Source organism: Equus asinus, chromosome 2, assembly GCF_041296235.1.
Source record: "Equus asinus isolate D_3611 breed Donkey chromosome 2, EquAss-T2T_v2, whole genome shotgun sequence".
NCBI lineage: Eukaryota > Metazoa > Chordata > Mammalia > Perissodactyla > Equidae > Equus > Equus asinus.
In genome coordinates, this window is record NC_091791.1 from 141,199,720 (window position 1) to 141,217,149 (window position 17,430).

At 35.2% G+C, this 17,430-nt stretch overlaps 1 protein-coding gene across 12 annotated transcripts in view; it reads right to left on the reverse strand.

The window, feature by feature from the left end:
• TCF12 (transcription factor 12) overlaps positions 1 to 17,430 on the reverse strand; it is a 348,762-nt gene that overhangs the window by 98,898 nt on the left and 232,434 nt on the right. For all 12 annotated transcript variants that reach the window (XM_044764823.2, XM_044764824.2, XM_070500951.1 and 9 more), the window contains one exon: positions 5,139 to 5,203. In XM_044764823.2, coding sequence (XP_044620758.1) covers positions 5,139 to 5,203 — 65 coding nt within the window. The remainder of the gene's footprint in view (positions 1 to 5,138; positions 5,204 to 17,430) is intronic.

The window sequence follows — 17,430 nt, forward strand, 5'->3', positions numbered from 1 at the left end:
TATAGTACTGTTTTATTAATTTCATTTTCTAATTGTTCATTGCCAGTGTACTGAAATACAATGGAGTTTTTAGGTTGGCTTTGTATCCTGTGACATAGCTAAAAGTACTTATTAGTTCTAGAAGTTTTGATTAGTTCTAGAAGTTGATGATTCCTTAGGATTTCCCATGTACACAAACATGTCTTCTGCCAATTCAGCTTAATTGATTCCTTTCCAATTTTTATGTCTTTATTTTTTCTTGCCTTATTACACTGGCCATGACATAAAATTCAAGTGATGAGTGGAAATTCTTACCTTGTTTCTAATATTAGGGGAAACCATTTCGTCTTTCACAATTAAGTATGCCGTTAACTATAGATCCTTTATGCATGTCTTTTATCAAACTGAGGAAGATGCTTTCTATGATTAATTGGTTGAGAGGTCATATTAATAGTATTTGCTTTTGTCAAATACCTTTTCTATATTTATGGAACTGACTATATTTTTTTCTCCTTAATTCTGTTAATGTGTTGCATTTAAATTTATTGATTTTCAAACATTAAGCCAAACTTTCATTTCTGGTACAAACCACATGTGTGGTTTGAGTATTAGGGTATTGCTCACCTCATAAAATGAGCTGCAAAGTGACCCCACCTCCTCTATTTTCTAAAACAGCTTGTATAAGATTGGTGTTATTTTTTCCCTAAGCATTTGAAAGAATTCACCAATGAAACCACATGACCCTCAAGATTTTTTTTGTGGGAAAGTTTTTGAGATGAATTTACTTTCATTAATAGATATAGGACTATTCAGACTTTCTGTTTTATCTTGTTTCCTTTTGGTATTTTTTCAAGAAATTTGTTTATTTCACCCAGCCTGTCACATTTACTGAATTAAGTCTTTTACAATATTTCCTTATCTTTTTAATGTATTTACAGTGATAACTTCTCTTCTATTCCAGATTTTGGTAATTTGTGTTCTTTCCCCTCATTCTCTGTCTCCCTTTGTCTTAATTGGTCTAGCTAGGAGTTATCAATTTTATGGGTCTTTTCAAATACAGATTTTAGCTTAGGTTTTTTCTCTTATTTATAGAATATTACATTGATTTGGCTCTCATTTGTATTATTTCCTCCTTTCTACTTATTTTGTACTACTTTTTCTAGCTTCTTAGGGCAGAACTTCAGGTCACGCACTATAGATCTTTTCAAATACAAGCATTTAAAGTTCTATCTTTTCTTCTAGGCACTGTTTCGGCTGCATCAACAAATTTTATTATATCACATTTCATTATAATTCAGTTAGAAATACTTTCTAAAATTCCCTTGTGATTTCTTTTTAAAACACCATGGGCTAGTTAGATATGGGTTGTTTAATTTCCAAATATTTGGTGTTTTTCTAGGTATCTCACTGACTTTTAATTCTTTTGTAGTCAGAGAATACACTCTGCGTGATTTCAAACCTTTTCAATTTATTGACACTAGTTTTATGGATCAGCATATGGTTCAATCCTGTTGAAGGTAATGTGTACTTGAAAGGAATTTATATTTTTCAGTTGTTGGGAATAGAATTTTATAAATACCAATTAGGTCAAGGTAATTGATAGTTCACTTAGTTCTATATCTTTACTAAGTTTTTCTCTAGTTTTTCTGTCAATTGCTGAGAGAGAGGTATTCAAATCTTAGTACAATTGTAAATTTGTTTATTTATCTCTTTACTTCTATCAAGTTTTGCTGCATTTATTTTGAAGCTCTGTTATTAGGTGTATACACATATATCACTGTTGTATCTTTTTGATGTATTGACTCTTTATCATTTTATCATTATTAAACTTCAGTATATAATGAGAATGGCTATAATGGAAAAAGAGGATGGTAAAGAAGCAAATAGTATGGGTAAATTTCCAAATAACTGTTCACTGAGTTTTTAAAGTTAACTTCATTTTCTCAAGGGTATAATAGCCGAACTCTGATGAAACTTAAATCTCTTTGGAAAAAGACATGACCCTGCCTCTCCTAGGTTTGAACACTTTGAGAAAAATTTATACAAATTACTTGAATAAATACTTGTTTAAGAGGTATCAATGAGAAACTGTTACCATAAAAGGATTTTTCACTTCATGGTTGCATTTTTAAAGTATTATACCTACTGTTAATAAAGATGTTGGCTTCTATGCTCTGCGTTGACTCAATAAAAAAAAATTCAATTGCAGAATGATCTATCAATGTTTCCAGTAATACTGCTACACCAGTTTCCTTTCAATGGCTCATCAGTTATGCGATTGCCGTGAAGGTAATATGAGGAGAATCATTTAGCAACGTATTATTACATCATCTTAACATGAAGTAAGGCCTATCAGGCATTATTAAATTAGCCTGAATTTTGCAGTATGTCAGCAGCATTTTATGTACATTAATAGCAGAGTTAATGTTCGTTGGGGGATTCTGTTGAAGAAAAATGGTTTCAAACTAGACTTTGGATATAATTTTGTAGTACTGTTTATATTTCTTTCTGTTATCATTGTGTGGTTAAGAGTTTTATGTCACTTGTGAATAGGTAAGACAAAACCGGCAACCAATTAGTTATTTCAGTGTATTTTTTCCTTTTCTGACTCATTATAATAAATATTGTTTGGAATACAAGTTTTTCTTTGAATGGGAGTGACACATCTTTTTAACTCTTGAATTTTCAGAGTTTACTACCTAGGCCTCAAATCAGCTAGTGCCATCCATCATAATTTCTCCTACAACTGCAGCATAGTCAAAGGTAACAAGAATAAAAAGCAAAGTCACTGTTCTTTCACAGTAAGGAATCCTTCTACTTGTTTTAAGAGTCCTCCTGTCTTCACTGATGCTATTTTTCCTTCTTGCAGTATAATCTCTCTTCTGTGCTGAATTTTGGGCTTTCTCTCTGGGGCTCACACATTGCTTCTGTGAATTCTTCAAAAACAAATCTTTCTTTCACTTGAATACCTTTAAATCTTCTTGTATATAGCAGTACTGTTATTTCACATTTCCTACATTCTAGTAACCTTGGTCTCTTTTCCATAGGCCTGCCTGATCTCCCCAACATGTTATAAACATTTGTTAAACAGTGATCTTATAGTTTCTTCTCTTTTTATACTCCATATATGTTTATATTTGGTGTGTTCAGAGGAATTTGGTTTCTCGAAGCATAATCTCCAGTCCATGTGAATTAGAATTACCTTGGATACTTGTTAAAAATATAAATTCCTGGGGCTGGCCCAGTGGCCTAACAGTTAAGTTTGCATGCTCCACTTCAGCAGCCTGGGGTTTGCCAGTTCAGATCTTGGGTGCGGACCTATGCACCGCTTATCAAGCCATGTTGTGGGGGGCACCCCACATAAAATGGAGGAAGATGGACACAGATGTTAGCTCAGAGCCAGACTTCCTCAGCAAAAAAAAAGAGGACTGACAGCAGATGTTAGCTCAGGGCTAATCTCCCTCAAAACAAAACAAAACTATATATATATATATATGAAGTCCCCCTCCTCAATGAAACAAATTAAAATGGGAGGGAGAAAGACTAGGAACAGACTAGGCATCTGAGGGATTCTTATGCTACAGTATAGTTACATCATAGTTAAAAACATTAAACATGAGTTTAGAAGGTTTACCACTTGCTAGATGTATGGCCTTGAGCAAATTACTTATCTCTGAAGAACACACATTTTCTAATCCACAAAATGGGTGTTAAAAGGATTCATGTTTAATTCAGTGCCTGGCTCAGTTAGCGCTCAGTAAATGGTAGCAATTGTTATTAGAGTGCTATGCATCTAGGTTTAAAATGAATGTTTTTTGATATGAGAATTAACTCTGGTATAAACACATATTAATACTTGGTAAAAATTATTGACATTCATCTTTGCAAAATTGGAGAATTATATAAATAGAGCCTACCATTGATTTTAATTAAATAGCAATACCTTTGCCAAGGAAGTATTAGAAAAGGTAAGTGAAAACTCATTAATATAAGCATTAACTATAATTTATTAGATGCAGCTGTAGTTTCAAAGAGCTTACGAGAGTTTTTTTTTCTCAAGTTTCAAAGTTGTGTTAACATTAGACGACTGGCTCTCAAACTTTGATCTCTTAAAAATAATATTGAGGACTCAAAATAGCTTTTGGTTTGTGGGCTATATGAATTGAAAAATTTTTTTAAATGTGCATTTATTTAGTAAAATGCTTTCACAAGTACATGGAGTTTAACCTTCAGAGAAGCAAAAATCGCTAACTCTATCTCTCAAATGAGGAAATCAATGCGAGATAGAATTTAAGGTTAAATGACTTGTATTAGGACCACAGGTCAGTAACCTGAAGAGATGGAATTTGAACCAAGGTCTTCTGACTCTGACTGACACAATTATGGGATATGAATTAAATGAAATAATATTGTTAGTATGACAGTTAAAATTGGCTCACATGCCCTTGTCTGAAATTAGGATGGGCTTCATGAAAGCCATGCACACAGCAGAAAACAAATTTAATATATTCTCCCTTTCCTTTCTGTTCTTTTTGGCTTGATTCAGACAGGAATCTGCAGGTTATCTGAGTGTTCTGGATTCTCAGTCTAAAGATATGGGGAAAAAAGCAGAGAAGATGGCTATTAGTAGAAACACGATATGCTAAAGAATATGGAAGAAGTGAAACAAAGTTTCCAAGTCAGAGACCATAGGAAGCCTAAAAAATTGGTTAGATATAGGATTGAAATGAAAATACTTCCAATGTTAATAAGTTTAACATTATAGGATAGTCAAGCTACACAGAGCAATTCTATGTTCTTCATGTAACATATTGGACACTCTCTTTTATGAGGAAATACGTAAAGATCATTTTTAGAAATGATAAGGATTTTAGAACAGGATAGGAAGACAACTTACTTTGCTTCCAGTTAAAATGGAGGTGAGTTATGAAAATCTTTGATGATAGAGAAAGACAGTCTGGTGAACCGGGGAAGGCAAATCATTTTAATCAGAGGGAGCAGAAGAAAAGAAAATATGTTTAATTGCTAAACCTCACCATTTAGTCATAAATTAAAGACACAAATAATGGTGAAATAAATTAGATAAATTTCTACCTCATTAAAGCCTATATTTGTGTGTTAGAAAAATTATCTCACTGCTTTTTATTTATTAAACTTACTTGACAGCCTGGTAATCCTGTATCTCTGCTGTACAGGGAAAATGAGCCCCTCTCTGACGTTTTTCCTGTAAAACAAAGAAAATAACTTTACATAAAAATCCTTATCTATTGACAGATAATCACTTAACTTCCAGACCACCTATGGTAATTATATTGGGGTTTGGAACTACAGAGATCAAATTACAAGAAGATAAAAATCCAATAACCAAGATTTTAAAAGCTTACTATCATTCTATCAGTTTAACAGTCAAATTCTGACTTCCTACATAAAATAGCATGTATTTTATTAAATACTTTCTTTTCAATGTGAAACAGTGAAAAAATATTCAAAAGAATGGAAAAGAATGGATATCTGTATAGCTAACAGTATGATCCATATACCCACTAGTCAGAATAATGTTTTCCCGTACTTGCTTCAGATTGAACATTTCTCCCTCTCTGTCTTTCTCAGAAATTAAAAAACAGTATAGATATAGCTCAAATTTCACCCCAGACCCAAGGTAACTATTATCATAAAATTAGTGTATATGACTCTCATGTATATGTTGAATCTTTCAATATACATTCACATACTCAAACAACACACATTACTGTTTGTGTTTAATACATTTAAACAGACTGGATTACATGGTATTTATCCTTTTGAAATCTGCATTTTCATGCAATATTATGTTTTTGAGATATGTTAATAGACACCCAGTTCATTCATTTTTACTGGTATAAGATGTCCCATTATACAAATAAAACCACAGTTGATCCATTCCCCTACTGAAAAATAGATTATTTCTACTTTTTTTTATCATGAAGAGTACTGAAACAAATATCCATGAACATGCACATAACAATTTCTGCAGGATAGAAATGGAACTGCTAAATTAAAGGATGCACACTGTCAACTTTATAATTTCTGAGCCCTTCAGGATATTATAACATACGTCTGAAGAAGCACTTATTAGCTATCATGATGAAGCACATACTTTAGGTGAAGTAATACCAACACAAAAAAAGGAGATTTATGACAACAGGTTAATTACTGTGGTCTATCTGCCACACATTCTTACCATAAAGTAGTAAGTTCTACAGAAAGAATTTTAATTTGCAAAATATACATATGAAATAAAAATGAAAAAACTCATAACTCTTTAAAGATATATCCTTTATAAGTAAGGCTGCTTGTTAAGAATCAAGGTGACATCTTGAGGTTTTGGATTCTACTCTTCTGTTCTTGGAATCTGACCTCACAAAACCATTAAAGAATTGGACATTTGCAATTCTGACACACACTCCTCCCCATGCCTCATCAAAATGGATCAGAAATGTTGCTTGACCAAGAAGATGGCAGGGACTGAAGGGAAATGTCAACTCAGAATGACTGGCAGAAAGATTACTGGGAAAAAATAAAGAACAGCTATGATTTGGAGGTATGACTTTATTAATAAAATAAATTAAACAAGTTTATGAGATATTAAAAACATTCTCAGTATGTGTCTTTAATTTTAAGAAAATGTTGCCTTTAAAAAGAAATCATGTCTCATATACTTGGCAGGACAGAACTGGGAGACTATATTAACATTTTAAACAAATACCATAAAGTTAACAAAAAAGACTTATACCAATGCCTTGTCATTTACCATTAGTATCAACTTATTGGTTGAAATTCTCACTAAGCCCCTTCTACCTTGCAAATTCCTCTTCCTAGAACATTATTTCAAACAACCAGGAAAGACCTGAAGCTAAGTAACAACTTAAGGTCTGTTATATTTTTAATTGTTGAGATGAAAAGGGAACAAAGTAAGAGATCACTATTAGCTCTGTTTTTAATAAAGTACAGCTTTCAAATACAATCTTAACATAATTATCTGTGTGGACGCAACCCATTAGATAGACTGTTTAAGAAAATGGGAAGTTTAGAAGCTTACTTTTCTGTGCCTATTAAAATTTCTAAACTTCTTCCTTTCACAAAAGATATTCAAATCAGAGAGAATGAAAACTAATTTAACATAAGCTAAAAGCTAAAAACATTAAAAAGTACATTCATAAGTTTCTTGTGAAATAGAATGTTGATAACTTGTTTTTAAAATCATACTAAACCTATTCAAATGAGATTTTGAAATATAAATACATTTTTATTTAACCTTTCATTTATTAGGAACTAATTATTTCCTAGGGACTTAGAAGTTTGGGTACTCTTTAAATATAATAATGCTTATTCAGTCTGAGATTTATAAGATGTTCATCTTTAATTCTTTCAAAATTATTTTTCACAAGAACTATTTTCATGAATTAAAATGAATCATATAAGTCTCTATTTTATCTCAGGTGTCTGACAAATAAAAACTTGGCTTTTTAAACAGTTATACTACCTTGTGTGTACAAATTAGATCTTTTTTTCTTTCTTCTTTTTAACTTGAGCCACTTGTTAAACCAAGTCACCCTATCCTGTCCTTACACAAGTGATTTTTCTAAACATAAATGTAGGATTTCATTTCCTAAAAAAATTACTTTAAATTTTATCTTTGATTAATCACGTTACTTTAGCCTATCTGAGTTTATGTTGCGTACTTGCCCCAGAAAAGAGGGGTAGGAAGACTATGACTAGAAATTGCTAACACTTATTCCATCTTAAGAACTGAGGGCATGCCTGCCCCTGGGGGAGGGAAAGAAAGAGCTGAAATGACAGGAATCCTCTTGGCAGGTCATTTAAGTAGGTGGAATGTGCTACACCCAATTTGGAAAAGACTGGTTGTAAGGGTTCAGATTTTAAGTAGGGTAAAACTAAAGTCCAATTTTGGTAACTCTTTGAAGGGCAGGTGAATTAAAGGACCCCACAGAATTTCTGAGTAATAAGAATTACCAAATGAGACCAAACGACCTTTCCCAGGATCACAGGAACAGTTTTCAGTGGGACCTTAGAGTCTACCTAGTCCTACTCCCACCCACTGTAGTACTACTTTGAACATAAAGAGTCTCACCACAAAAGGTCCACTGACGATTGCTTTCCATTTTGTATCACCCACATTTTAAGAATAATGCTAACAAGCCAAAGGGGAGGGATGATGAGGGATCTGGAAACCGGCTGAGCTAAAAGAACTGAGATGTTAGCCTGGAGAAGAAAGGCTCTGGGAGAAGTGTGGTTTCTGTGCTTTTTAACACTTGCAAAGCTATCATGCCAAGGAGGAGCAGACCATACTGTCTGGTCCCAGTGAAGAGACCTAGGAACAAAGGACAAGAGTAAAGAGATGCATCACTTTAGTTTGTTAAAAGGAAGAACTCTCAGAAAATAGAATTTCCAACAGTAAAATAGAAACTTTGCAGAAAATTATATAATATTCCAGCTATTCTTATTAGTAAAGAGATTTGTGGAACAATTAGCTCCTTTGCTGTGAATTTATTAATGCAATGGAAGACTTAATAGACATTTTTAGCACCCAAGTTACTACAGGTGAATCACAATGAGTTCATGTTTATTGGACATTTGAGTATTTTATAGTGAAATGGCCATTCAAGTTCTTTGCTCACTTTTTCCTATTGGATTGTCTGCTATTTACTTGTTGAGTTGAAGGCATTCTTTACATATTTTTGTTACAAGACCTTTTACTGTATGTATGTAAATATTTTATGTAGGTTGCCTTTTCATTCTCTTAATGGTGTCTTGTGATAAACAGAAAATTTTCATTTTAACATAGGCCAATTTGTCCATTTTCTCCTTTACAGTTAGCATGTTTGGTGTACTGTTTAAGAAATCTCTGCCTATTCCAAGGTTACACATCTATTTTTCTATGTTTTCTTCTAAAAACTTTACTGTTTACCTTTCACATTTAAATCTGAATTTGTTTTTTTGGCATGTTGGTAGGGTGTCAAGGTATGTGTTCTTTCCAAAGGACATTCTATTGACTTCAGTACTGTTTATTGAAAAGATGGTCTACATCTTCAGAGTATCATCATGGCTGCTGTGTGAAGAATAAACTAGGGGAACAAGTGTGGAAGCAGGTAGACCAATTAGAAGACTACTGAAATAATCCAGATGAAAGCTAATGGTGGCTTTAATTCTTCTAACCCACTCAGGTAGATACCATTAAATCCTCATATAAGTAGCCAAAAGAAGTAGAATGCAGGGCTACCTGACATCAAATTCTTAACAGCATATTGTACTGCACTGTTTTCCTGTGGGAGGTTTAGGACACAATTCCCATATTCTGATTATATACATAGACATTTGGTGGAGCCCAAATATAGCATAAGAATTTTTCTCTATTTAGCCCTCCCAGCAGCCTCTACCAATCAAGTGATTTGGCACTGGACATGAAACCTATTCCTGCTCAAAAGAGGGGCTGATGACAAATCATCTAAAAAATGACTGGCAGCAGAACCCATCTACTCCAAAGGTTGGCTCTGGATATAACTAGAACATGGTCAATTACGATTACGTTAGTTTCACTCACAAATAATTGCTCTTCTTTTCAGTTCTCACCAAGGGCACATGATGATTTTACTCTTGCTTCAAGGGCCTGTTAGAAAAATATTTATTCTGATCTTGTCTTTCTGGGCCTGTTTCCTAATCTGTAAAAATGAACAAGTTGGACAAGATAAGAGGAATCCTGAGAGATTGTTTTGTGTGGACAATGCAGGGATTTGCTTGTATGTATATGTTTAAAACAATTTTTTAAAAAAATTGCTGTGGCAGCCATAAGAATGCACCTTGCAGAACTCCTACTTCAGGGAATGTAATTAACTGAGGGATCCAGCTTGCTGTGCTCTGAAGTCCACATTTGCTTTTGCACTGAGGCCCACTTGCTTCCAACATGCTTCAACAGAGTATGGCAGGGAAACCAAAGCACACCCCTTCCTGGGATATATGGCATTTCTTTGTTGACCAACTTTGGCTCAAGAACTCTCCAGCTGTTTTGCTGAATCTTCCTTAAAGCGCACAGTAGTCTAGGACTCTTCCACATTCTTTCCTTCACTCTCAAAGTCTTGAGATTGCTGTGGCTATGGGGACAGAAACTAGCATTTGAGGATTAGCTAATATGTACAAGGCACTGTGAAAGGCGCTTATACTGCTGGTACCACTGCTAGTTGTATTCTTCTTCCCACTAAAAATCCTGTTAATACCAAGGAGTGACTGAAGGAAGCTGATAACAGCTGTGAGATACGACAGTAAATTTTCAAGATTTCCTGTAGATCTCAATCTACTGGCTGGCAAAACCTGCCCAATAATACCCTCCTGGCTGCATGTGCTCTTTTCCTATGACTTCAATGTTTTTATGAGGATATGGCTAGAGACGAAGATGTTATGAAAGACATAGCTGGCTCAAGTTTTCATTTCTGCAGTCTGGTGAATACTTGAGAATTTCTAGCAAACTAAAGTTTACTAATTTCAATGAATAGATACTACGCAAGAAATAATCGTGGATTTCATGAGTAACAGCACAAATTGGAACAAATAGTTTCCCTATATATCTGAAAGCCAATATTATTTCAACATTCATTTTTCTAAGGCATACTGATGTGCACTCAGAAATTCAAATTCACCATCTATTAAATAAAAAACTTCATGTGCTATATTTTAAATGAGTAGCATTAGACTGGTTTTTCTTAAAAGCTAAAGGCTTAACCTAGAAAAAGAATTCCCAGATGTTTCAAAAGTTACCTAGATCAACATTATTATGTTTCAAAATGAAATATTTCAATATATAAATCATGAGAGCTTTTGCATATTTAGTTTTCAGAGAAATAACATGAAATCCTTAAACAAGCAAATCTAAATATTTGGACACCAATCTGAATTTGACCACAGTTTTATGAGCAGACTATATTCCTTCCCCCTGGGTATCTGAAAACTCATTATTCACCTAACCTCTTTGCCCATGAAGATTTTCCTCTTGTTTTGTGGGTGAACACTACAAAAAGTTTCATACAATTTGAATCACACTAACCACTTGAAGAAACATAAAATACTATCCTACGAAGTGGGGAAATCTGTAATGCCGTTGGGTATATTAGAGTAGAGACCTAGGAATTCTGATTACTGGATTCATCTCTTGGCTCTTGTTTCTCTCTCACTGACTGAACTGGGCAAGTTACCAGTCACTTAACATCAATGGCCCCACTCACTCATTTAGGAAAGTCAACTTAATAACATGTACCTCACACAGGCCTGCACCGTTTAATTAATGCTTATAAAGTACTTGGAAATTCTGTCTGAAAGAACCTAGGGAATGCTAACTATTAGAATTATAGAATTCATTTTGGTAGCGATCTGCTCAAACTTACAGAAAAAAATCTAAAAAGGATCTCAAACTAACATTTTTTTTTTAAAAGGAAAGAAAAGAGAGAGAGGGTTTTAACATAAATGCATGCCTATTTTCTTCAAAACAATTTGTTTAAGTATTATTGGCTAACATTTGTGCCAAGCACACTGCTGGCTACATTGAAGATATTTAAATATCTAGTGCCAACAAGCACAGCTGCTGGACCTCTGTGCCCTCCTCTTGTTCACTCCTTGCCAAGTTACTCACACAGCTATGAATGATGAGGCAGCAACATAGGAAAATGCCAAGTGTGAGTGAGATTAGTGATAAACCAGAGGATCCCTATAGAGGTCAGTGAGTAGCAAGTTCCCAGTTGTAATCACTTTTCTAACCCAGCCGTTATCTTATCACTTATTCCATCTTAACTCTGCACCAACTTCCTGTGACAGGCATCAGAACTGTAAGCACCTTCCCAATCAATAATTCCTGTAGAATTGCTAAGGCACTGATAAAGTATCTCATTATCCTTGACAAGAGCACAGTCAGACCCAGGCATTTGAATAGGCTTTAGAAATGACTCCTTGAGACTAAAACCCGAGATGAAGTAGTCCAGGATGCAAACATTCACCAATCTAGCTACTCTTCCCTGCTTTCTACCCTGCCCCATAAAATCAGATCACATATTAAATATAAACAAATAGACAAGGATGAGAAGGTTTATATAAAACAGTTTGCCTTTTGGCCATTAGAATGCCCAGAGAGAACATTACAATGCAGGATTCAATATGAGAGGGTGAGGTAGACAGGTAGTTGGAAATTAGGAATGAATGAACAGAGCAGAGTAAGACAAATACACTTGGATCAATTTTTGCCATTTATCAAAATGTGCCACAGTAGAATACATAACAAAGTATGCATTGTAGCTAGCTCAAAATCTAAATTCTGCTTCTTTGAGACATTATACTTAATAATTGCATTTTCTAAATTGTTCCTGAAAACATATTTACATCTATATTGTACTGTTGCTTTTCCTTAGGATCAGAATTTAAGTGTTTTCTCACTTAATGTCTCCACATTTCCCCAAATCACATGTTGTTTAGAACTTAGAAACAAAGACATTTTGTTTTTATAGTAATCCATCAGATTATAAAACTAGGAATTACCTCTTCATCTTTTGCTGCATTTCAGGAGAAAACATGGTGAATGCATATTCTTTAAAAATGATCAAGTAAATTTTGTATCTTAATGTTTACCTCATTCTTAAATAAAAAAGGATTTGAAATAATTCAATTGATGCTTTACAACTTTCTAGGGACTAAATAAACTGAGCCAATCCTTCAACATCTTAATCTTGCCTACTCCCCTTACCCCAAAATAAAGAAAAAAAAGAAAATCAGGTAAAAGTCACATCACTAAATAAATTGGCTGAGGGAAGAAGGGGGAGCATATTATCAAATTATCTTGGTAATCACACACTGATATAAAGCTACTCCTTCTGACATACTGACTGTTTCCATCAAATCCTAGTATGAATGCTTCTCTCAGTAATTTCTTACATCATACAGTGATAAACAGAACATTAAGCTCATTACTGTTAATTCTCCTGATTTTCTCACAGCTTTCTGTATTTTGGTTGTTTAATTTAAATCATGACCTTACTAGGCAAGGTCAGTGTCTGAGTCTGTTTTTTATGGCACTCAGGGACCAGAAGGTAGATGCCACTTGTTCAGGGAACACCGGTCTGGAATTCTAGACTTGTTTTGTTTGCGTGCCAGGGACAGATTCTACTCCAAGGCTCTATCTATGGCATTCAGCCACGTGGAGGCAGAGAGAGAGTTTAAGAGAACTGTGTTCTAAAATAGCAGATAATAAATGATTGTTAATTAGCTAGTTTCCCTTGACAGCAAGAAGTGGAATAGAAAAAAAGAAACTAGTCAATGGAACTGCTACCATTCACCAACTATGCGGTCAGAAACAGGGCAGTGGAGTGAAACAAACACAGAAATGACTCAGGAGGGTCTATTCCTGTCTATGCTGTGAGCTAGCTGTGTGACATGGATAAGTCATCAAACCTCTGCAGGCCTCAGTTTCTTCACCTGGAGAATGGGGTAGGGTGGGGCAAATTTGGATCGGATGATCTCTTTCTGTTTTAATATCCCATGAAATTGACATCCTCATTTATTTTGCTATTAATCAGCCACCCTCTTCTGACAGAATGCAAATTTGGGCACTGTGGGTAGTAAAAGGAAGATGATAAGCTGCTAAAAATTGTAGGGAATTTTGGAATAATGATGTGTATAAGCTGAATACTCAAAAATGAAGTGTATAACAGCCAACATCATACTCAATGGGGAAAAACTGAACACCCCTCTGAGAACAGGAACAAGACAAGGATGCCTATTATCACCACTCTTATTCAATATAGTACTGGAGGTTTTGGCCAGAGTAATTAGGCAAGAGAAAGGAATAAAAGGAATCCAAACAGGGAATGAAGAAGTGAAACTGTTGCTGTTTGCAGACAACATGTTCTTATATATAGAAAATCCTAAAGAATCCCTTGGAAAACTATTGGAAAAAATTAACAACTACAGTAAAGTTGCAGGGTACAAAATCAACTTACAAAAATCAGTTGCATTTCTATACTCTAATAATGAACTTACAGAAAGAGAACTCAAGAATACAATTCCATTTACAATTGTAACAAAAAGAATAAAATATCTAGGAATAAATTTAATCAAGGAGGTGAAGGACTTATACAATGAAAACTATAAGACATTATTGAAAGAAATAGATGATGACATAAAGAGATGGAAAGAGATTCCATGCATATGGATTGGAAGAATAAACAAAATTAAAATGTCCATACTATGCAAAGCAATCTACAGATTCAATGCAATCCCAATCAGAATCCCAAGGACATTCTTCACAGAAATAGAACAAAGTATCCTGAAATCCACATGGGGCAACCAAACACCCTGATTGCTAAAGCAATACTGAGAAAAAAGAACAATCCCTAATTTAAAATGTACTACAAAGCCTAGTAATCAAAAGAGCATGGTACTGGTACAAAACCAGGCACACAGATCAATGGAACAGAACTGAAGCCCAGAAATAAAACTGCACATCTATGGACAGCTAATCTTCAACAAAGGAGCTAAGAACATTCAATGGAGAAAAGATAGTCTCTTCAATAAACGGTGTTGGGAAAACTGGACAGCCACATGCAAAAGAAAAAAAGCACACCATTATCTCACACCATACACAAAAATAAAACTCAAAATGGATCAAAGACTTGAACATGTCTTGAAACCATAAAACTCCTGGAAGACAATATAGGTAGTACATTCTCTGACATCGAACTTAAAAGGATCTTTTTGAATACCATGTCTTCTCAGACAAGGGAAACAAAAGAAAAAATAAACAAGTGGGACCTCATCAGACTAAAGAGCTTCTGCAAAGCAAAAGAAACTAGGATCAAAACAAAAAGACAACCCACCAACTGGGAGAAAATATTTGCAAATCATATATCCAACAAGGGATTAACTTCCATAATACATAAGGAACTCACACAACTGAACAACAAAAAAACAAACAGCCTGAACAAAAAATGGGCAGAGGATATGAATAGACATTTTTCCAAAGAAGATATACAGGGGCCGATAAACACACGAAAAGATGTTCAACACCACTAATCGTCAGGGAAATGCAAATCAAAACTACCCTAAGATACCACCTTATGCCTGTTAAAATGGCTATAATCATGAAGACTAAAAATAATAAAGGTTGGAGAGGATGTGGAGAAAAGGGAACCCTCATACACTGCTGGTGGGAATGCAAACTGGTGCAGCCACTATGGAAAACAGTATGGAGATTTCTCAAAAAATTTAAAATAGAAATACCATATGACTCAATCCATGTCTTGGCTATTGTGAATAGTGCTGCAGTGAACATAGCAGTACATATGTTACTTTGGATTGTTGATTTCAAGTTGGGTAGATATCCAGTAGTGGGATAGCTGGGTCATATGGTAGTCCTATTTTTAGTTTTTTGAGGAATTTCCATACTGTTGTCCATAGTGGTTGTCCACCTTTTCCACTAGATCCTTTAGTATGCTAACTAGAGTTACCTTACAATCCTTGTCTGATAGTTCCAGCATTTGAGTCACCTTTGAGTCTTGTTTGGTTGACTATTTTGTCTCTTGACAATTTTTTTTCTTGCTTATATGCATGTCTCATAATTTTGATTGAATGCAGGATGTTTTGTACAGTAAAGACTGAGGTAAACAGTATTTAGGCCTGGAAATGAGCATGCCTCTTCCTGTTTAAGGCCTTTAGTGTGGGAAAATGAGTGAATCTAATCAGGAGTGATTGCTGTTGCTGTGGTTACCTTACCTTACCAGTTGGCCAGAGGCTTCAACTCCCTAGAGTGACTGGCTGCTTTTGCCTAGTGCTTAGCACATGGCTGGGTGCAGTAGGACTTTTCTCAGCATTAGTTTTTTGCTTTCAACTGATCCTATAAATCTGTGCCCCAGAGTGGGTCTCTCTCCATTCTTCTGTCCCTCCCCCAGTAATAGACTGCTGTTGTTTTCCTGTCTTTCATTCCTCCTCTGTAAGAGAAAACTCTGCTTTATATCTAAAGTTGACCCTGGTTTGGAGTTTTCACGTCTCCCTGACAGGAAGGAGATCTGTACTTGGTATCAGCATAGGATCTTAGGTGTAAGACAAGTTTCCTGTCCACCCCCAATCACAATGTGTCCTACCTTGAGTCCTTTGGGCAAGAGGATCTGCTGCCCCACCTAAAGCAGCTTAAGTCTAGCAGTACCCTAGGGTCCAGAGAAGTTGGCAGGCTTTTCTGCTTTTCCCACAATGACAGCTGATCAGCTCTTGCATACCTGCACTATCAACAGGAATTCTCTTCAGTCTCTTGCTCTATCCCTAATCATCTTTTGTGAGTGGAGGTCTGGGGGAAAAAGCTTGAGAGTGAGTGTGAAATCCCCTTTTGATCTGTTCTATTGTTAGATGCCCCCAGCAATTTCAAACGGATATGTTGCTAGCCCACAAATGATGTTCTGTTGAACTTTAAAATTTTAGTTGCTTCCTCTTGCCTGCCTGTGTTGTGACTGCTACGACACCTTATACTCCCATATTTTGCCACAAGTAAGACAGTTCATGTGTCCCATTTCTTCTTGGAATTCAGGTCACATGATTGCCTTGCTATCTTAGCTCTCTGATGGGTTCAAAAAACTATTTTGTAGTTTATCAGGCTTTTTTATTTTTTTGAGGAAGATTAGCCGTGAGCTAACTGCTGCCAATCCTCCTCTTTTTGATGAGGAAGACTGGCCCCGAGATAACATCCATGCCCATCTTCCTCTACTTTATATGCGGGACGCCTACCACAGCATGGCGTGCCAAGCGGTGCCACATCTGCACCCAGGATCTTAACTGGCAAACCCCAGGCCACCGAAGCGGAACGTGTGCACTTAACCACTGCCCACCAGGCCGGCTCCTTCATTTTTTCTTATCATTAAGAATGGGAATGGCATTCTTTGAAGCTCTCTACACCCTAAGTTAAAGCTAAAAGTCCTCTGATCTTCATTTTGGATAGTTTGTTTCCTTGTCTGAAATTCAATGATCTTTTCTACTGCAGTATATTAATCTACTATTAATCCCATCCAGTTTTTTTTTCCATTTCAGATATTATATTTTTCATCCCTAGAAATTCTACTTGGTTTTTCTTTCATTTCTTCTCTCATAGTATTTGTGTTTTCCTTTACACTTTTGATCTATGGAGCATATTTATAACAGCCATTTTAATACCCTTGTTTGCTAATTCCATCATCTCTTTAATTTTCTGCTCTATTGTTTCTACTAATGGATTTTACTCCTGCTTACAAAGTATAGTTTCCAGTTTCTTTTCATGTTTAGTAATTTTTGACTCTATGCCAGACATTACGAAGCTCACATTTTTGGGTGCTAGATTTGGTTGTATTCCTTTAAAGAATGTTGGACTTTTTCTGGCAAGCAGTTAAAGTTTCTTGGAAT